Source organism: Gavia stellata, chromosome 24 (assembly GCF_030936135.1).
Source record: "Gavia stellata isolate bGavSte3 chromosome 24, bGavSte3.hap2, whole genome shotgun sequence".
Classification (NCBI taxonomy): domain Eukaryota; kingdom Metazoa; phylum Chordata; class Aves; order Gaviiformes; family Gaviidae; genus Gavia; species Gavia stellata.
In genome coordinates, this window is record NC_082617.1 from 103822 (window position 1) to 125947 (window position 22126).

A 22126-nucleotide genomic window follows, 5' to 3' on the forward strand; every position below is an offset into this window, starting at 1 on the left:
TGCTAAAGCTGTAGCTCTGTGTCTGTGCCTCGTCTGGCTGCTGTAGGTCCCTTGCAGGCTTGGAGAGGATGGGTATGGGAGCAGGAAATCCCAAGGGCAGAGGAATCCAAATCTTGTCTGGTTGAGGGGGTTTGCTGCTGTGTGCAAATCCTAAATTGTCTGCTTGCTGCTTCAACAATTATAAAAATACCAAACGAGATAAAAGCACTGAGTGGAAAAAAGATCAGGAGAGCAAGTGAGTGATAAGAGGCAGAGCTTTTATCAACTGGTCACTAAGAGCTGCTGGAGGTAATGGCTCTTGGCCCTACGAAACAGTTTTACCACTGCTTTCAGCGGGGGGCAAGGTGATACTTCCAGCACAGCTATGCCACACTGTAGATCTGGAGATCGATCTGCTCAACCCTACAGCAGAATGATTTTGGTGATTGGATTCACCTCCCTACTGCTAAATGCCAGACAGCTTGAGGGTGGGGGGTGTGTCTGTCTGGCTCTTTTCTGAGCAAGCCAATGACTGGGAATGGCAGAGCTGAGTTTGCTCTGGTCGGGATGTCTGACCTGCCTCAGGGAGGCGTGCTAGCAAGGCAGCAAGTCGCTTATTCTGGAGACTGTACAAAAGAGAGGTGATGAAGACATCAGTCATGCAGCGGAGAGGAAGCAAAGCTGTTTGCTGCCTCCCCTGAGGCTAGGAGGAGATGTAAAGGGAAACTGAGATTAGACAGAGGAAGAGCTCTCTTTAAGCCTAGGGCAGAGCTGGAACAGGCTGCTGAGGGCAGGGGTGGAGTTGTTAGTGCTTTCAAGTACTTGTCAAACATCTCTTGAGTAGTGTGGGTACAGAGCTGAGCCAGTTCTGGGGTGGGGAGGTGGATCAGATAACCTTTTAAGGGTGTGTGTCCCCAGCTTTGTCTCCATAATGCTATGGGAAGGGGTGGGAAATACACCTGTACCCTACACTCAGCTGATATAAACCAATTATTGTGTCCAACTTGTTAAGTATTTCACCAGACTGACTCTTGATTGTGCATGTGGCAAAGTCCTTCTGAAAATGTACCTGAGCATCCCCTGCCAAGCTTCAAGGAGGTTACTGCATTGCTGGGATTGGAGTTGGCCCTGTGGCACAACTGAGTTCTTAGTGGTGCCTTTAATAGTCTGCAGTGGCGATCAAGGCAGGTTCTTGTTACTGCTGTAATCCTGTACATGAAATGACTCTATTTTGGTGCCTCAGAATCCAAGTGTCAGATGATTTTGTCTGGTTCTGCCAGCTTGCTGGGAAAGCAGGTGACTCAAGGGGGTTGATCCTTCTTTGCGAGTTAGCAGCTCTGTTCAAGTCGTGCTACTGGACTGAAAGGTCATTAAGGCAAAAAGGACTATTATATTACTGAATGCTCCTGTTAGAGTCCTGGAAAACAGCAGCTTTCCTTCTGCCGTGGGGATGGTACTAAACGGACTGTGCTGAGATTGCTTCTTTCCCTGCAGGATTACTTCCACCAGCTCACCTGCATCACGGAAAGGGAAAAGTTCGTTGTGCCGATCCGAGCTATAGGTGCCCGAGCCATCCTGGACTTCCCTGACCAGCTGAACTTCGGTGTCTGTCCAGTCAAGTACAGCACCCAGAAAACACTGCTGGTTCGCAACATCGGGAACCGGGAGGCCCGCTACCGCATGAGCACTCAGAGGTAAAGGAACTCAACATCTTGCTTGTGCAAAATACTGTTGCGTGATAATAGATTTGGTAAGCAGTAACAAAAAAGAACCAGAGCATCTGAGCTGCTGTATTGCAGGCATAGCTGGAACTGGGCAGGACATGTGGGTCTGGCAGTTGCTTACAGTGTTTTAAGCATGATACAACCTTCGATGAAACTCGGCAAGCTGCAGGGAAGTTTCATACTGCAGTGGTGTCTCCAGCACAGCATCTCACAAGACCAATTGTGTTAGTTTGAAAGAACAAGTAAAGGAAGGCAACCTGACCGCCCTTGGGCTGTATGGGATAGTGCGTGGCAGATGACAGCTCTAGGAGCTCAGTTCATGTAGACCAAATGCAGTGTTAGGAAATGACCAGCTATGAGCTGGTGGAAGAGACATTGAAGAGTTGATCAGCAGCTGTGTCTCTATTGGCAAGTAATTCTGAGCAATTGGAGATCAGTCGATCAAAGCTGAGGGTACTGAGGCCCTGACAGTAACACTGTGTGGTCAGGAACTTTGTTTTCCGGTAGGTTTGGTCTGGTCCCTGGGAGCAAATATTCTTACGTAGAATGAGCTCTTAAGTGGAGACGAGCAGACACGGGCTTCAAGACTGCACTACAGCCCCCAAGCAGAATGCTACTGAGGGCACAGGCAAAAGATGCAGCAACTCTGTGGTGCAGGGGTTGGGGGCATTTTCTCCTAGAGCTTTATCTCTCCTAGGCTTCCTGGAGAGTGCTAGAATGTTAGTAGCTAGCTTGCAACCTGCTGATGGTAAGTACCTTCTGAAATGGTTGCATACCACTCTCAGCCAAATACACCCGTGCTCTGGGAGGCCACAAGCACAGGGTATTCCGGTGGTCCCCTATCAAATGCCTGATGTGAATGGTGTTGCAGTCAGCCTGTGCTGTTCCTTTTGGTCTCAGAAGGCAGTCACCGGTTTTGGGGTTTGCTGAATTGGAGAGGGTAATGCGTTTTTGACACCGCATCTGCAAGGAAACCAGTTCAGTTGATTGATAATGAGCTGAGAGTTGTTTGGTCCCAGAGGTCTCGGTGTAGGAGCTGAGGTCAAGAATGCAGCAAAGACCCACTGTCTGACTTGGTGCACCTGAGTAGCCTCAATTTCTTCCCCAGGAAAGCAGGGCTTGAAAGAAGACTTCTTACTTTTGTCCTGTGAAACGTGAGGGTCCAAGAGGAGCTTCCACCAAAGCCTGGCAAAGCTATTTAAGCAGGCTTCCAGGATGCTGTTTCAGCAGGCTGCTGCTTATCGCTGTGGAGAATACATAGGCAGGAACTTGCAAATCGGTGTACAGTTTTCCTCGGGGCTGTCCAGATCTAGTTGTGACCACCAAACTAAATACCCAGTAAAGGCAGGCATGTTTTTGCAGTGTCCTTGCCAACTGCTCTATTGAGTGCAATTCCATCAGGTGTCACTACTTAGGTGAGCAAAGTTCAGCTGGCGCATGGCTCCAGTTGTCCTCATTATTTTGGTGTGCGCATTGCGTCCTCTAATCATGGTAAAACTCTCCAGAACGTGGTTTTAAGGTGACAAATTGACCACCAGCAAAGCACTAAACCCAGTAACTTTTGTTTTCTAAGTGTGGCTGTACAAGAGCCATGAAGCGCAGCTGCCGTTGTGCAGAAGCATGTTTTACCTGACTTAGCCCTAAGCATTAAAGCATCGAGTTTTGTTTCTATCAGCCAAGAGCTGTTTACCTGGTGACAAATCATAACTGCTCATATTAAATCCACAGTATGCCAACACATTTTCATAATTATTTCCAAGACATTGCACAGACTTTGTCTGGTGGGCCAGGCAAACAGTTACCGAGCTTGGAGTACAACCCGGAGTCCCAGATTGCATTGCTTGTGAACAGAGAGAAAACCTCCTGTTAAACTCACCTTGCTATGCTCCTGTTAATGGCACTTCATTTCGCTAGGGATTTAATAATTCAGGCTGTAAATGGGATACTCCTTTTGTGTCTTGTTTCCATGCTGTGGTATCACTCCAGTCTGCTTTTGCATTCAGATTTTTCCTGTTGTTCTTTTCTTCTTAGAGCAGCTTTCATTGAAATGCCGATAAAACTTGCCCTTTCTTAGGCTAAACCAGGATGCTTTCAAGGTAAAAAAAAAAAGGATTCTGCAAATTGAACCATAACTAGTCCCAGGTCTTCAAAAAGACTTTTATTCTCTGTCTGATTTCTAGGCTGTGATCTCATTGAAACAGGTATTGCCCTGACATTTGCATCTCTTGAGGTGAGGTTTCTGGGTGGCAGGAAAAGACAGATTCCTCAGGAAATCAGCATCAGGTTGTGCATGCGAATAGCTGTTACCATTTCTGTGCTCTTCACAAGCCCTTTTCTGATGGTATTGCTAGCAGTTGGACTCCTGAGGCTGCAGAGAATCGGACGCAGAGCATGGGGGAGATGAGGTCATTTTATGCCATGGGATCTTCTGAGGGCTGGATCTCTGCAGAAGCGGGAGTCAGTCGCTCTGTTTCTGATCCTGTTTGTCTTCTGCTGGCTGTGGTTTGTTTGCTCCTTGCTTGCCCAAGTGAGCTGAAGGGAACTAGACTGCCAAAGGAATACAGTCCCCAAATCTCCCGCAATAGTCCTGATAGCTCTCTTTGCCTTGCAGCCCTTTCTCTGTCGATCCCTCCGTCGGGACTCTTGGGATTGGTGACGCCATGCAAGTGACAGTGGAGTTTCACCCACTGAAGACCGGGCACCATTCTAGGTCCTTGGTAGTTCACTACGACACAGGTAAGTGCTGGGCGCTGCGTGGTGCAGGCTCTCTGCGTCCTTCAAAGCAGAGCCCTTTCTAAGCAGAATAATGTTAAGTTTGCTTTGTGGGCAACTTCTAAAACATTTTCTTCCAAAAGCTCTGCATATTTCAGTGCTTAGAAGTGAACAGATAAGGGGCAGAGGCTGAGCCTGTCCTTGTTCTGTATGTCGTGTGCACTGGTCCCTCGCTGGGGGACCCTGGTGTCAGCATGGTGTTCTGCACCCAGCACCTTCTTGTGACAGTCTTCTGCCATCCTTCCCCGTTGTCCCAGCCACCTCAATTCCCTCTCCAGGTGTACCTGCCCTGCCCCAGCTTTACCTTGGATAAAAGTGAAGAGTAGTTGGTGTTGAGGGGGTTGTTAAAGTAGATCCCCTCAAATGGGAATGAGATTTTGGAATGCTGTTTTTCTGGGAGTTGCTGAGTGGAGGAGGGAGAAACCTCGACTCTCCATTGCAGCGTGCGTATGCACGCATGAAGTTTTAGTCCATGACAATGCTATGTTTGAAGCGTAATGTGGGGAACACATGTCTCTGTCAGACTCTCTCCAGTGCCTGCTGTCCCTTACACACCTCTGTCCCATGTACTGCTTCTCCATCGTCTTGCCACAGACCTTTTTTTCCATGTTGCCCTCTACCCATGTACAGCCCATGCTTCCCAACATCAGGACTAAAGTAGCCAGGAGTTGAGGGCTCTTGGGATTTGGCAGGAAGTGCTCAGTGCCTCCCGAGATAGGTGTAAAATGTATGCTAGGGTATGAGAAGCCAAGATCAGGCCACAGAAATACCGTCAGCTTTGTAAGTCACTTTAAGAGTAAGTGGGGAAAACTCAAGAAAAAGGTGCGACATGTTAAAATGCTTCTGTCGGCCTTGGTTCAGCAGAGGTATCTCGTGATGCTGAACGAGACGCTTTCTCTGTTGCATGTATGCATTTGGTGTGTGTTTTCTCTTGCTTGAAAGAGAGGTTTGTTTTGTCCCTATTCCTGACTGTTGGTCCTGGGGAGCATGATGTCCTAATCCAGGTGATAGTGTGACGCTTTAGCCCAGCAGTGAACATTTTAGTTGTCTCGAGTTTGTAGGAGTTACAAAAATGCTCCTGTATCTTCCAAATGCTCTTTGTGGCTTTATGAGTTGTCACAGCTTTGTTCAGTATTTGTCAGTTAATGACATATTCCCAGAGAATGGTTTATGCTCACTCTGAGAAGCTCATGGGATGGGTAGCACTTTCTTGAAAGAACTACTGAAATTTCGGGTAGAGAAGCACAAAAAAGTGCCTCATTTGTATGCATCTAGAGAATCTATAGGGTAAAATTCCGAGGGCTAGATCTTTCTTTGACTCTTGTTCTTACTGACAAAGAGTACTGGAAAAGTACTACTTTTCCCCTGGAAAAGTACTAGTACTTTTGTGTAATTTCTGACTAAGAAGATTATTTCAGGCCCTCAGGTTCCTGTTTTGTGACAAATCATGACAAGTCTTTCCTTATTCACATTTCCCGGGCCATTCGTGCTTTTACAAACCTCTCCCATCTATCTCCTGTATGGATTCCTCAACCGAGAAATCTGTTCAGTCTTCATACAGAAGCTGCTCCATACTTTTAATCGTACTTTCTGCCCTTTTCTATTAATTTCAAATGCTTCAGCTAGTTTTTTTGAGATCAGAACTATACCCAATACTTCAAGACCCACGTGGCCATGGGTTTAGACAGTGAGGTGACAGTTTTCACGGTGTTTATTTTGTAGTAGTTTGTCTTGATGGTTGTGGAGGATTAGCTTGTGTTTCCATAAACCTGAGTTGTGCATGCTCGAAGCACTGTGCCTGTCTCCCATTTCTTGGGCCCTGGCTCATCTGCTTGCCAATGTATGCCGAGGATTCAGCGCAGGGGAAAGGTAATGCTTATAAAGCATGGCCGTCTCTGTAACTCTTCTGAAGTTCAGTGATTTTTATATGCTAAATTGTCCATTCTAGGAGGCAGATTGTCCAGTCCTTGGAAACATTGCTGGTGTTCTCCCAACGTAACTCAGCTCTGGCCACAAATCCCTGCCACTCCAGACTCCCTTAAGAGCAAAGAAATTGAGGATTGTACAGGCATGAAGGCTGAATTCTCCATGTGCAGAGATGAATGACTGACCGTAGAGATCTACTGTTTTAAGGGCGAGTCTTGCCTCATTCCCCAACCCGGCTCCCAGAATGAATGTGATTCTGCTGCGTTGCCTGGCTTAGGATTGAAGGAGTCCATCCAGCTCTCCCCTTGTGGTGTGGCATGGCAGCCTTTTAAAGGCAGGTCCATCCCCTGGCTGCCTTGCTGTAAGCCCTGCAGTGAGGAGAAGGCTGTGCCTTTGCAGAGGGATGCCCTCCAGGCCATGTCCGGGCTGCTGCGCTTGTCAGTTGGGGCTGGCTCGGAGGCTTTAAGCACCACTCCCTAGAAATGCCATTTCTGGAGAGCATGTCTGATGTTTGCTGTTTGCATCTCACGTGGGAAACACTCACCCACAACAGGAAGAGTGGGCTTGGTAGTGATGTTTGAGCTCGGTTGACTCCCAGGAGTTCCTTGGTTGGGAAGAATGAAGGTTTGAAAGCTCTGGGAATGAGGGAGCCTTTGGTGGGAGTCTGTTCTGGAGGGTGCGATGCTGGCAGGTACCCCAGCAAGACTCCAGCCATTAGTCAGTTGATGTGCACAGGCAAGGCTCTCTCCTCTTCAGCTTGTTCTGAGGTGGAAAGCAAAGATGTCCTCACTCTGGTTGTTGAATAGCTTGGGAATATGCAGCGTAGACTTGCACGCTCAGGCATAAGCAACAGGATCCAGGCTGAAGAAATGGGCTTGCAGGACTGTAATGGGCGGGCTGGTGTGGGCCGTGCCCTACCAGTCTCATTTTGACATATCTTCACAAACAGCAAGTTGAGGGTACTGCTTCTACAACACAGTGAAGTTCTCTTCTGCGTGCCATCCTGCGGTGGGCTGTCCCTTCACTTGTTCCTCTGAACCTCCCTTTTCTGCCCACATGCCCCCAGGCATCTTTGCTTGCCAGCAACAAGGGATCCTCAGGAGAGACCCACCACTGGTGGTGTGCCTGCAGGAGACCCTGGTCAAGCTATGACTGTGGTGGGACTCCTCAGAGTCACCTGAATGACTTTGATGCAGAATTCCCCGTGACCTGAGTGGGATGGCAACCCAAAGGCCACCTGGGCACGTCTGAAAAATCTCACTGTAAATGCTGTCACCTTGGGGATAAACCTCTACAAACACACCCAGAAATAAGGTGGTTTAGATGGTGTCCAAGGACATCCTTGTGCTGTACACAGGCAGCTATCAGGATGAGATAAATGTGCTGATCCGTGGAACTGCTAATACAGCTAAAAGCTGTAACGCTTTCTTCTGTTACCTGTGGTTTGCTCTCTTCCTGGTACTTCCATCAGCAAGTGAGGTGAGCAAAGACTGCCCTTTGCTTTGTTGCAGGTGAAGATATCCACACAAGCCTTTATGGAGCAGCTGGAGATGTCAACATCAGGCTAGACAGGAACTCCTTGGCAGTTGAGAAGACTTACCTCTCGCTGTCAAACCACGGATCCGTGGTCATCCACAATCGGAGTGAAATCGTAGCCCACTTCCAGTGGAAGGCTTTTGCTACACAGGAAGAGGAGGATCAGCGGAAGCTGAGGTTCGTTTGAAAGATTCGCTTCCATAAGATACGCTGCCCAAGGGTAAAACTGACGTGTGGGCTCAGGGGTGTTGGTGCTTTTGAATGGTTTAGGACAAGTAAACCATCCCCAGCGTCAGGGTGCGTGTCACTGAGTTTCAGGGTACTGGAGCTCAGCACTTCCCATTCCAGTTCCACCCATACTCCAGCTGAGGAAGATGTTTTAGGGAGGAAAGGTTGGTTGCAATGACTGGATAGCAAATTGGTGGTTTGTGGGAGCACAAACCACTGAGGTCCAGACATCCCTGGGCTACAGAGGGTCCATGAGGCTGAGGAGAGTGTCAGCACTCGTTACCTGGGACGTAATGTAGCTGCAGATAACATAACTATTACGATAGTCACTGCAGTTTCTTCCACTCCAGCTTTGATAAGGTGGCAGGCTCCTTTTCCAGCAATGTGCAGGGTAGGGTGAAAGTTGAGGCCACCCTGCTGTAGGGTGTTAATTGCCTCGCGCTGCCCTGGTTTCCAGCACAAGGAGGTATTTGTGCCCTTCGTTTGAGGCTGGGGAGAGTTTGGAGGTGGAGGGTTCTGCAGGGAAGGTAGGGCAGCACAGGACCTGGAAGTGCATTTGGGCTTCAGCCACCCATGTCTTCATGGTGGTGAGAGATGGGGCAGGTTCTTGAAAGGGTGTCTTTGCTCAAGCTTTGAAATTCCCATTTCAGGCAGCAGAGGAACACTTGCAGCCCGGGGGGGTGAATTGGAAATGACACGTAAAAGCTTGGGTGATTTAGGGAATCCTTGTGTGACTTTTCAGACTTGGATGGATGTAGGTATATAGGAGTTAGTCTGAACCCATAGCTGATCAGGAAACTGCCTTAAAGTGGAGCACTTTCTAAGGGCCTCTGAGCAAATAAAGTGCAACATAATTAGGTCAGAAATGCCTTGAAGGGCAAAACTAGTTTTCCACTGTTCTCTCTTTTTAATGACAGAGTGTGTGACTTCTGTGCAAGCTCAGTGTGTTGAAAGGAAACCTCCTGACCTTCTTTTGGTACTTCCCTGGCCCATTCCTTGACCATCTCTTCCCAGCTGCCTGTCTCAGCCTGGACCCTGAGTGTTCCTCTTTCCCCTCAGAAGCAACCAGGTTTCCCCACAGTAGACTTCAACTGGATTTTTTTTTTCTTTTTTTCCAATTACATTTGATCTCGTGCCAGTTTGTGTCTTAGAGTCTGAGCAGAAGGTTTTGTTCTTCTTTACTTGGAAGTCTTAGGGATGGTCATAGCTCTAAGGCCACTGTCCTGCTGTGAGAGAAGCAGGGATCCCCTGGTGGAAGGCAGTATAGGGAACTGGGAGCAGGCATTGTTTGCTTATCCCCGCTGGTCCAAAAAGAAGGAAAAAGAGTGATGCTCGTAACCTGCAGCTGAACCCCAGGTGCTTCTCCCCTTGCCAGTGAAGCCCTGCAGTGGGTGCTCCTTGATCTTTATCTGCCTCCCCCGAGCAGCTCTATGGTGGGAAAAGCCAGTTGAGGTTGGTGGATTCTCCATCAGTTGTGGCAGTGGCTTTGAGCCAGGAGGCTCTCTTGAGGGCTGCTAGCTTTCCAAAACCCCTTCTTAACTTGTGAGTGTGGAGTAAAACTACCTGCCACGCCAGGGAGCAACAAGTGATCATCTGATCCATTTGGGACCCCATGGCTCGGGGTCAGCCCCTTGCTGAGCTGCTGCTGGTGCTGCTGTTCCTCCCCGAGTGCATTGCTGCCCCTGCACTTACCCGGCAGTCTCTGCAAATATGTTGCTTATTGAATTATCTGTTTGGTTTGTCTCTCCCCGTGGCCGCAGGCTGTGTCGCAGGCTGCAGAGGCAGGAAGAGGACAGGACGGATTGCTTCCTCAAGGAGTGCGCGGTGGACCCCACTCTCCGAGAACGCCTTTCCCTTCTCTCCCGCACCTTCCGGAACCAGAGGGCAAAGGTGCAAGGAGACTCCATGCTTTTCTCCGATGAAGTCTTCACCATTGAGCCGATGGTAAGCTGTAGCTGAGAACCTCCCCTCCTCCTCCTCCTGCTCCCCCCTGAATGAGGTCACTTGGCAGATCCCTGCATCAGCTGCCTTGATGTGCCGAGAGAAAATGTCAGGTTTCTAGTGAGGCTGGGAGAGCTTGTTACAAAAACCACTTCTGAACTGCGGGCTCCTGACAGGCAGCGAGAGCCTGCCTAAAGCTGAGCTACTGCAAGGGCTATAAATAAGTGTTCTTAGAGTGCTCAGAGGTATGGATTATTATATGTAAGGGCACACCTGACGCATACTGTATGGGGAGTAACAAAGGGTATTGGAGCATTGTCAGTTCACATATTGACCTGAAGAATGAAATGGTCCTGTGTGGAAAGGAGGCCAAATTCAGCCCAAGTTTAGTCATGGAAACACCAATCCCTTTGTATAAGCTGGACTTACACCATGTCTGAATCTCCCTTCCAATGGCATCTGTGAGCCTGGACACAAGACTGGCAGGTTTTTTTTGAGTTGTATGGCACATAGGTACAGAAAAATCTTTGCTTTTCTGTTTCTGCAAGCAAAACCCCATGTCCTTCAATCAACCAGAGCTCTGATTCTGAGTATTTGCATGGTCTGAGACGAAGAATGCCTGCTGTCTGAGCAGTGCAAAATCCCTTCTCATCTTGGAGTGAACCCTAGAATAAGCCCAACCTCTTCTTTTTTTAAAATAGGTGAAACTAATTTTTTTTTTAAACCAAGGAAGGGGATCGTGTTCTCTTCTTGGTTACTCCTTTAGCCCATTGAAGGCTGAGAGCCAGCAATGTCAGCACAACTGCAGTTTCACACCACTGTAGCTGACAGCAGCATGGTGTGACCAAGAGACTGTGTCAGAGCAGTAGGAGTATTGTAGAGTGGGAGCTGATGAGCTGAGCCTGAAGGGCATCGTGCGATGCATTAGTGTTGATTTTGGAGTGTGTCCCAGGGCTCCTGCTTCGTTACAGTTGGAGTATGACTCCAGAACTAGCTCAACCCCGCCTTGAGCTCCTGAAGTGCATTAAGGTGAGGTCCAGAAGTCTGGCTGCCCACAGTACTGCGTGCTGGTACTCCATGTAATGATGTACAGACATGAAGTGTAGCCAGGTCCCTTTTCCTTAGACTGGCTGGTACCTCTGGAGAAATCCTGCTTGATTCGCTGGAATTTGTTTGCCAGTTGGGTTGCTTCGTTGTAGCCCTAATTTAACAAAATGCCTCTCCCGGGTGCCAGTAAAGGTAACGGACTTGGGACAGTTTTTTGCAACTGCTTCCAGACTCTCTTATAAATTTTGTTGGCAAGTGTTGCTTGCTCCTTGCTCTTCACTGATGCTCTAAATATAGGGTACAGGGCTGTGGTTGAAAACAAGACATGTAACGTTTAAAGATAAATGGTTTTCTGTCTGCTTCTGTTTTAGGAGGGAGATGTCTGGCCAAATTCTTCGGCTGAAATCAAGGTGATCTTTAAACCCCGAGAAGCCAGAGTGTATCAACAAGCGGTCTACTGTGAAATCTCAGGTACAGCTCCTTTCTCCTGCTTCTGTTACCCATGGTGAAGGCGAGGCACAAATAGTCTTCCAGCCCCCTCGGTTCTCATGTAGTTGCTGGGAAGGGTGGGTGGTCAGCAGGTCAGGGCTGGCACATGCCCACTGTCCCTGCGGTTTCCAGGTGATCTGCTGTCCGCGGCCAGCCCTCGCGATGCCTGGCTACAAGCTTGGATCACTGATCCCAGACCAACCAAGGCAGTGAAGGGATAAGCTTTCATGCCATGGGTTTGCCAGCATTTGCTGTGCTGCAAGGTGCCTGGAAAGGCCAAAGAATGACACAGCAGAACAGCTTTCGTGGACGAGCACTAAGCCCCTATAGACCGTATACTTCCAAGATGAATCTTTATTACACGGATGCATCATCAGACGCCTGAGGCAGCAGGAGCTGAGTTACAAATGTGCTCCCAGATCCTGGATCACCTCCCGCTCCCCAGATGCTGTCAGACCTCAGGTGACTGAGCCCTGCTGAGCGTGGGGTGTCTGCGAAAAGACCACTTCTGGCCAGCCCGTGCTTCTCTCCCTGCGTGGGAATTGTGACCTCGTGGCTCGGAGTCTATGGTGCATACGGGTAGCGTTGCACAGGCCTTGCTGTACTCAGCAGGGTGAACGTCCTCCCTGGGAATCGGAATCCGAGCAGTCCGCTAGACAAGCTTTATGCCCATCCTGTCTTACGGAAGTGCTGTGAAGTCTTCTTCTGGGAGCGGTGACTGTTGATGTGCGTATGGCCGTTAGCAGGGAGCTTCGCCTTGCTTGGGCTCGTACTTCTCGGCTCCTGTGCTGTTGTCTCTGATTGCATCAGTATAGATGGCAGATTTTTATCTTCAGTTCTGTTTTGTGAGCTTTGTGCCTTCACTGAATGGATTTCAAAGCTCATCTAAGCGTGTGGGAAGAAATTCAGAGATCGTGTTTTAAACTCAGCATCCCGTTTTCAGGGTGCAAACTGATTACTAAATTAGAAACCAGCCCAAGGGCATATGTCCTGAGGGAGGAGAAGGGTCCCGTATCTTCTCCCTGGAGCATCTAGAGCTGGTCCCATCCACCGCGGAGTCAGGGACTAGCATTGAGGCAGGCTGGAAAATCCAGGGCAACAGAGGGAATTACTGTACTGAAACGGCAATCTCTCCCCAGGCCGAGAGGCCAGGCTGCCCCTGCGCATCAAAGGTGAAGGCATAGGGCCCCGGCTCCGCTTCAACTTTGACCAGCTGGACATCGGGAAGGTTTTCATTGGATCAGCCCACAGCTATGAGGTGAGCAGGAGGGGTTTGCAGGGGTTGGGCTGGATCCTCACGGCTCCCGGGGCAACGCTGAGCCTCGTGGACCTGGGGGATTCCTGGCAACTGAGGCAGTTGTGAGCAGGGAATATTTGACATACTAGTCAAGTTTGGGGGGTTTCACAGAATCTGGATACTTTTGGTGGGGTCTGAAAGGCGTATATTTTCGTGAAGCCCTAGTCCCTGCTTTTTGGCAATGTCCATTTGAGATCAGCTGGGAGGCTTCATGCAAAAACCCCCCCTTGACACATGAAAGCAGCACTGGGTCAAAAAGAGAAGTATTCAGAGGCTTTTGTTTCAGCCCTAGATGCAAAGCACCTTTGTACTCTGGCTCTTAAAAAGCAGCTGGAGCAAATTTACTGTGTTTGAACTCAAGTCCCTTGCAAAGAGTTTTCAGTTAAGTGCATCCTACCGATTCCTGGGAGTCAGAGGAAAGCCGTCCAGCCTCCTGGCTCCGAGCTGTCCCTAGGAAAGAAATTGGGAGTGCTTCCCCTCGCTGACGAGCCCCTCACCACGCTTCGGGCTTGGTGCACCTCTGGCTCTATGAAGAGCAAAGCATTTCTGGAAATGAAGCAAAGGCACTTTCTATATATTTGCCTCCCCCCAGTGGTGTCAAGTCTTCTGCAAAAAAAAAGATAGAGCAAGTGAAAGAGGTAGAAGACGAGGCAATACATCATGCCAGACACTTTCAAAACCTTGACTGTGGCAGGGAAGGACAGATTAAGGTGTTTTCTTAGGGAAATATTGTGTGCTCTGTGCATTTTTAATGCTGATACTTTATTGATTCTCTCTCTATCAATTTATGATTTTCATTACTTGAGAAAATGTGATGAAGTAGATGAAGCTGTTAGTGCTTTGCTAAGCAGCTAGACTGGAGGTAAACCTCAGCTCAGCGTCGGATCCCTAAGTGCAATTTGTAACGAAGGTGTAAAACACACAAGAGGCGAGAGTAGTGTTCAAGTTACCATTGTGGAGTTTGAATACATGCATATTTTCAGCAGCAGCTGCAAAGTTGAAAAACAAAGGATGTTTCTATGCTTCTGTCTCAGTTTTTCTGACAGGTTTTGCAAGGACAAAAATTAGGGAAAAGAAACTGAAAGCAGATAGCTAAGTCCACGGAAATGGCAGGATTTCACCCTGCAGCAATCAGAAACTTTACAGCTTTGCTTTGGGTAGGTTTGTTGGTGATGGACAGCGTGCCGGTACTCACAGGCAGATGTGGGCATTTCTCGCCCAACATGAAAAGAGCTGAATTTCAACAAACGCTGCGGGATTGTGTTACTTGTTCGAGGCAGTAGATCTCCTGAGCATTCAACAAAATACAGCTTGGTTCTAAATTTGCAATTTATTCCAGTAATGGTAAAATCGTAGATGGTGGCTGTGTATATTTAGGAAAGAGAACTTCTTTGGAATAGATGGAGGTGCTATGCACCTCACGCTCATTCTTTCCTGACATGTCTGTTGAAGCAAAGACTAAGAAAGTATCACCTTGAAGAAGAAAGAAGAGAAACCTAACTTCTATACTGTAGCAGAGTTGGGGAGTGCTTCTGAAGTTGGTTATAGTGCTGGCCTGAGGGGTCTTCTACATGCAATGAACTTGTTGGCTGCAGTGGAAGCTGCCCATGTTCTGCCCTTGGCAGGACCAGGCTCATCAGGAGCAGAAGCAGTTGTGTGATGACCCACTAGTAACCGCCCTTCGTTGCTCTTAGGGACGGGTCTGAATCAACTCGCTGATGCTGAGCAGGTCCTCTGCACTGCAAGTCAGAGTGGACTGCTCTGTATCAGTAGAATAAACCCAGTGTGACTCTGTTTAGATGAAGTTACCGCTGCTTTGCATGTAAAAACCCAAAGGCAGAACTTGTCCTGTTGCATATTCTTTGGCTTCTGCCAAGCAGCAGCACACGGCATCTTCTGTCTTTTTACAGATGTTACTTGTTTAATGGGAAAACAAGTCACCCTTGTGTAAGAAAGGCAGATTCCTTATGTATTTCCATTTCGCTTTCTTGCTGCTGCAGGCGGTCCTGTTTAACAAAGGAGCCATCGATGCGTTCTTCCAGTTGGTCCCTCCAGCTACAGCTCTGGGCTCCTGCTTCACCTTTCTGCCCCGGGAGGGCACTATTTTGCCAGACGGGCTCCAGGTGATCCGGATCTCCTTCAGTTCCACCATCCTGGGGCAGTTCACAGAAGAATTCAAGTTCAGTGTGAATGGATCCCCTGAGCCTGTGACCTTGACTATCAGGTGAGGAGGGTTATAGGAGCTTGGTGGGCACATCTGTAGCTCTCTCTGGGTAATCAGCTCCCCCCTACCTCATTTTATGATGGAGCAGAGAAAAAAGGGGTTGTCTAAGGTCTTTGTCTTGGCTCAGATCCTGGCACCCCCCCACTAAGAGCCAAGACTTTTTAACCTTGATTCCAGTTTGAACCTTGCAATTGCAGCAGCCAAGAAAGCGTAACCGTCTGCGAGAGGAAATCATAGAATGGTTTGGGTTGGAAGGGACCTTTAAAGGTCATCTAGTCCAACCCCCCTGCAGTGAGCAGGGACATCTTCAAGTAGACCAGGTTGTTCAGAGCCCTGTCCAGCCTGACCTTGAATGTTTCCATCTACCACCTCTCTGGGCAACCTGTGCCAGTGCCTCACCACCCTCATTGTAAAATATTTCTTCCTTCTATCTAGTCTAAATCTACCCTCTTTCAGTTTAAAGCCATTAGCCCTTGTCCTATCGCTACAGGCCCTGCTAAAAAGTCTGTCCCCGTCTTTCTTATAAGCCCCCTTTAAGTATTGAAAGGCCACAAGAAGGTCTCCCCGGAGCCTTCTCTTCTCCAGGCTGACCAACCCCAACTCTCTCAGCCTTTCCTCATAGGAGAGGTGTTGCATCGCTCTGATAGTTTTCGTGTCCCTCCTCTGGACCTGCCTCAACAGGTCCGTGTCTTTCCTGTGCTGAGGACTCCAGAGCTGGACCCAGTCCTGCAGGTGGGGTCTCAGCAGAGCCGAGTAGAGGGGCAGGATCACCTCCCTTGAGCTGCTGGCCACCTGTGACCATGCCTCCTCTGCTCTCAATACGCAGTTTAACTTGCAAAGTCTTGGGTTCCTCTGGGAAGCAGCTTTGCCTTCATGGTTGAGCCAGGGTGGCTCTGTGACTTTCTAGGACACTGTTTGCCCAGAATTTGGCAGCAGCAGATTCCTTTTGTGACCCTTTGACATCTCTCTGTGAGGACCGTGGGGCTTTAAGTGACTACCCGTGCTGGAAAAAAGTTTGACTGGAGGCCGTACGGGAAAGGTGTGGAGATGCCTGCTGCCCTGTCCCGGTACCCAGGAGCTGAAGTGACTTCTTGCTACAGGTAGCTCATTCCCCCTTGGGCCATGGCAGACAGTGTGATGGTATCAGCTTTGGGCAGTAGATGGTCTGGGATGTCCCACCGAACATCCAGCAGGGCCAAGAGGGCTTTGGAGAGGGGCCAGCCTGGGTGATTCTGCAGCCAGAAGCAGTGTTTTTAAAATCCTCTGTTTAACATTCCATACAAAATGGGTAGCAGCAGCCTCAACATCATCTCTCATGCTAATGCGTTGGGACAAGCTGTCCTCCCGGCTCTTGTGCAGCGAGTGCTACCGTACCTCCTTTCTGCAGCCAGAAATGTGCTGATGCAGGAGACGGGAAGCTCTGGAGCAAGTACTGTCACAAGGACTCGGGCATCATCCCCTGGGCTGGTGCCATTGCAAAAGAGAATCCTGACCGAGCAAGAGGGGAGAAGGGGGAAAAAAAAAGCTGGTGAAAGGAGAGGCAAAGCTCATTTCTCAGGACCACAGCAGCATGCGAACTTGTCCCAGCAAGTCTTAACCATGAGCTGGTGGGCTCATGTGGTGTAGGCAGGGAAGCTGATGCTGGGTGCTCTGGAGCTTTGGGGCTGGCTGAAGTGGTCCTTTTTTCCCCACTGGTGCCCTGTCTGCCAGTGCCCAGCATGTCCTCCCCTTCTCTGTGGCTGCTCTGCCCTGTTCTGCCAGCACGGCCCTGAGCTCGGTGCAGACCTTATGTCTCAGTGAAAGAGGATTGCTGGTCCTTTTTTATTTATTTCTTCCCCATCCTTGTATTCCTCCTTTCTAGGTGGTGGCTCCTATGCAGCCCATCTGAGGGTACCCCAGCATGCCCACCTGCTCCGGTACAGCTGTCCCTCAGCAGTAATTCCCATTGCAGTCCACTCTGCTCTGAGATGTCATCTGCCTCCTTGATTTCTGCCTTGCCTTAGTTTCAAGGATCCCTATCCAGTCCTTATCTCTCATTCTCCAGCCCCGCAGCTCAAGCTGTTTGTTTTCAAAGGCCTTTGAGATGTCCACCCACCAGGTCAAGCTGAGCCTCCCTCGTCGGGAAGTTTTAAGCACTGGATTTAGTCCTCCATGGAGAAAAACTCCCAGCTCTTTTGAATGGAGGCGAGCTGGCTGGTGGGAGACTGGGCTGCAAAGGAAGGAAGGAATGGGGATGAGTGTTGAAGCGGTTCCTCTCCCACCTTGTGTTATCCTTCGTGCTCTGCAAGGACCCTGATCTCCCTTCACAAGTGCATTATCTAATGCTACTGTAAAACGCGGTAGTTGCCAAAACCACTGCCTTTCCCCCCATTTTTTTGCGAGCTGTACTGTTATGAGCTGTGGTGCACAGGGCTCTGGTTGGCTCCTTGCTCGAGCCTTCTGGGCAGTCATTCAGGTTTAACTTCCCTGAGCACAGATACGGCGCACTCAGCAGAAATGGCAGTCATTTCTCCGCTTGCCTGGCAAGGCTCATCCTTGGCAGTTTCCCAGTGTGATCCCCAGTCATGGTTGGTTTGGAGGTAGTTTTCCATCGTCTCGTGGCAAGTGCTGTGGCGGAAGGCATGCCTGCTCCCTTTGCTGTGTCCAAAGCAAGGTGTTAGGGCTTGGGCGGTTAGGTCTGGTTATGTGAGGTCCTTGGAGAGGGAACTTCGTCATCATCATCAGGGATTTGCTCCCTGACTTAGTCTCAGGAACTGCTTCAGCTCCAAGAATCGAGAATTAGTATTGGATTGAAACTCCTGAAAGTCAGTTTTTGAGTGCTTTTTGACTATGCAATCAGAAGATGCCCAAACCATAGGTGATTCTTCTTGGGAAGGAACCCAACCTTACAAGGTCCTGAATGCTTGTTTCTTCGGTGTTTAGAAAGGGATGCTGGAAATGGGACACCACGGATGAACGCAGGTCCCTCCTGCGGGATGCTTGAGTCTGGTCATGTGCCAAACAGAGCCAGTGGCAGTCCTGTGACTAAAACTAGGAGGCAGCGTTCACTGTGGTCCTTGATTTTTAACTGAGAGGCAGAGCTGGCATTGATTGGCATCAACCATGAAATAAATTAATGGCTGTTGTGCAGCTCCAAGTGCTGATTTCGGGGGATTTTGGTGAGTTTTGGAGTTTGGAGCCTGGCTGCTGAATTTAAGGACAGGTGAGGAGGTGTGGTGGGTTCAGGACACCCGTGTTCGGTGGTTGGAGACGTGTGTTGCTCTTGGATGTGTCAGCTGGTGCACTGGTGACAAGCTGATCCTTTCCCCCAAGATTCAGCTGTCCGCTGGGTAGAACTGTTGCTGCTGCTGTTGTGGCCAGTGGGTGTCTGGGAGCTCCCCTGGCTTCATGCCTCCAAATCCTGCATGCCTTATGATTGCATGGATCAAGATGATCTGAGGCCAAGATGTTCATGTACTCCATGGGAATACCAGTTCCAGCAAAGAAATACCAAAGCAGAGAACCTGCAGCTGGCAAAGCTAGTACAATGGGTCCACTTTTGCGTGGAGACCTCTGTGTCATCACGTTACAGATGGGGAAACTGAGGCACGGAGCCATCACTTGTTCAGGGTCCTTCATCAGGCCAGCAGCAACTTGGGGGCATACCCTGCCTGAGATGGTGCCCTAAGGCACATCAGCAGCTATCAGCTGCTGACCACTTTGCTTTGGCTGTCTCCTGTCCACATGGATGCTGTGCTGAGCAGAAAGGCGACGGGTTGATTTGAAACCCGCTGTGGTTCTGAGACCAGCATTTATCCCTCCGAGCAGTAACAAAAGCCGAACACTTTGCATTTCTCTTTAACCAAGCCAATGCCTCCTCTGCCTGTCTTTGTCCTCACAGGGGCTGTGTCATCGGACCGACTTTTCATTTCAACGTACCTTCCCTCCGCTTCGGTGACGTCTCCTTCGGTGAGTGTGCCCTGGGCTTGGAGCATAGGTTGAGAGGTCTGTGCATCACCAAAACAGAGCACCTGAACAGAAGAGCACCTGTCACTTGTGTTCCTCCGTAGCAGCCTTCGAGGTGTTAAAACCAGGGCTGCTGGTGGCTTAGGCAGTGTTGTGCCATCATGAGGTCAGATAGGACCAAAGGAACAGAAAGTCAGTGTTTTCTGGTGTCCCTCATAGTCTGTTCAGCCCCAAGCTCCCAATGCTTGGCAGCAGAATGGCTGTGAAAGTCCTTGTGCCAGAAGGGCCCAGGGGATGGGACTGCAGGAGAAGGGAGTTGAAGCCCCATGCTAGCCTGTAGCTGCTCTGGGTGAATGTGCGTGTTGCAAGGGGAGGACACCATTTCCCCACCTGACCTTCAGTGTGAGCTGTTGATTAGTGCTGTGAGGGCACCTCATTCTCACCTCCCAGGTAATATGCCCAAGCAATAGCTCGGCATCGGGCACTGATGTCCTCCGAGATCTGGGCTCCTTCTCCTTCCCTGCCAAAAGCCCAGGTCTGCTGATGGAGCCGGTGGCTGAGCGTCCAGAGCGTCTCCATTAAAGTGCAGATTCTCGTTCTCCACCTCCGTCTCACAAAAGGCTTTTTACTGAGATGTTCTAAAGTTGAAATGTGAAATCAATTGTGATTGAAGGGCCATTATCATTCTGCACCCAGGATGCCTCTGTGTTTCCATGCTGCTCATGGACTTTCTAAGAAAGCTCATTACCTTTCCTGAGCTGCTTCCTCCCCTCCCTACGTCACCACTCTGCCATTTCTTTATTTCCTTTTGAATAAATAAAACCAGAAATGCACCAGGCAGAAATACGGTTATGTAATAGGAGCTTCATCCTACTTAATCTGATTTCGTTAATAAGGCCTTTTGAGCTGAAGGCAGCTACTGCATTTTTGCTTCTTTTAGCTCTGCTGCTGACTGTTGTCTGCCCCTGGAGACTTCGGTCTCCTTTGGGACTGTGAAGTCTGTGTTTGTCCTTTCTGTGTGTCTCCTGCCTCCCTGCTGGAGTAGTTGCTGGAGGTGGGCAGTGGTCACTGTCGATGGGCACGGATGAACTACCTGCTGTGTCTGCAGTTGGTTTTCCTCCCCATCTGTATTCAAGTAACGCTTGGTAAGCAGGCCATGGGAGATGTCTCCTTCTCACAGAGCTGGCCGTCCAAGGCAGATGTCCACTCCAGAGCAGGTTGTGGGCTGATGTCCTGTCTCTGCAGCACATCCCCACCAGGTGTGGTTGTATCACTGCTTTTCCATTATGGAAAGCAAGTATCCAAGCTAAAGTGATGTAAACCCTTGTGGGCAGTAACCACAGCCAGTGTGCAGCATGGATGTGATGTCCCCGTTTGTTAGGTGAGGTGAGACACGGTTCCTGCTAATTTCTAAGCAAGCATCAGGCTTGCCTCCTGTGAAGTGGGCTGCAGGTTGTCACGAGCTGAGTCTGATTGCCCCCAAACAGGAGATGCCTTGAGGATGCTGCCTAGAGAAACTGCATTAGAGTGCTTTGCATCGTGCTGTAGTAGCCAATTGCATCCATCCTTTCTTTTACTGGAGCTTCTCCTCGATGACAATACACTGCTTTTATATATTGAAAACTGTGGGAGTGTTCGTGGAGTTAACAGGGAATGTTACGGACTGAATTTTCAGAAAAAATGGTCTGTCTGGATGTACGCTCATAAGTGAGAAATAACTGATGCTGGTTTTGGGGCATGTGAGAGCGCTCCTCAGGTAAAGAGAGACAAAATTCTGGTGTTCGGCATCGCTAAGAGTGGGCATTGCCAAGGAAACAATCTCTGTGATCAGCATAAAAGAGAGCTTAAGTGACAATGAATTCCTTGCTTAGCTTCTCAACTAGCTGTGGTTCAGATTGAAAAGAGCTAAACTCCAGGCACAGTTTTATCCTAACAGGATATTCACACCAGGACTCAGGGGGATAACTGGGGCGTAAATTCGTATTTGTGTCATTTCCTAGGCTTTCCTCGCACCTTGTCGTGTCGCCTCACTAACACCTCCTTGGTGCCCATGACCTTCAACCTTCGCATTCCTGGGGACGGCTCGGGAGAGCCCAGTGTTACCAGTTTTGTTCCTTTGTCGGACAACACTCACTCATCCTGGAGAAGGGGAGCCCAAGGTCTTGTGAAGCCAACCGAATTTACCATCACGCCGTGCAGAGGGACCATCCGCTCCCAGGGGGTCGTGGATATCCAGGTATGGGAAGAGTCCGTCCATACGTGCTTCAGCAGGTGGAGCTGAAGCTTCACTGATGCATGAGAGGGCTTTAGTGCTGCCAGCATAACACGAGTAAGATATATGCATTAGTGTTAGGCTTTTGTTGGCTGGGTTACTCTGGGACGTTTCAGAAGGAGCACCGTTTTGTTTCCAAAATCCTGAGCGGAAGGTCTTGTACCGTACAGTCAGGTACAGAAGCCACTCCTGTGTTTTTGAGAGCTGCTTAGAGCGATCTCTTGGATTTAAAGTGGGCAGAGGAAGGATGAGGACAGAAGGTGGCTGTTAAAAAGAGAGATGTCATTGGATAAAGCAGTTTGCCTTTCTTCCCAGTCTAATTTCTCCTGTCCTGTTGAGCAGGAGGAGCTGTATTCACTGCAGCGATCCCCAAGGGGGACTGCAAAAGCTCTGGCAGCCGTGAACTGCACAGCATCTGCTGGGCCACGTTTTGCTCTCAGTTTCCCCCTGTAAAGCTGAACTCATTCTGTTCAAGGCAACAGATGTCCTCTGGATTTATGCTATTCTAGTCGAGATTACAAACTGATCCCTTAATTTTAATGCAGTGGTGAGTAGAGCATTAGTCTAATTGTGCTTTAATTTAGCTTGCATATGCCCTGATAACTGCATGGTGTATTTAGTAAAGCAGATCTTGTCAGAAGACTTCTATTACTCGCAGAGCCTGTGCTCTGTACATGGACCAGCAGAAGAGTTAGGGCAAAATCCTCCCTTTCCTTACTGTGGAAGGAGAACCGGAGGACACCACA

At 49.3% G+C, this 22126-nt stretch overlaps 1 protein-coding gene across 1 annotated transcript in view; it reads left to right on the forward strand.

Moving 5' to 3' along the window:
• Positions 1-22126, forward strand: part of LOC132319070 (hydrocephalus-inducing protein homolog) — a 46564-nt gene that overhangs the window by 11002 nt on the left and 13436 nt on the right. The window contains exons 5-13 of the mRNA XM_059828806.1: positions 1474-1673; positions 4315-4439; positions 7913-8114; positions 9926-10109; positions 11525-11624; positions 12782-12900; positions 14940-15163; positions 19044-19111; positions 21109-21344. Of these exons, the coding sequence (XP_059684789.1) occupies positions 1474-1673; positions 4315-4439; positions 7913-8114; positions 9926-10109; positions 11525-11624; positions 12782-12900; positions 14940-15163; positions 19044-19111; positions 21109-21344 (1458 nt within the window). The remainder of the gene's footprint in view (positions 1-1473; positions 1674-4314; positions 4440-7912; positions 8115-9925; positions 10110-11524; positions 11625-12781; positions 12901-14939; positions 15164-19043; positions 19112-21108; positions 21345-22126) is intronic.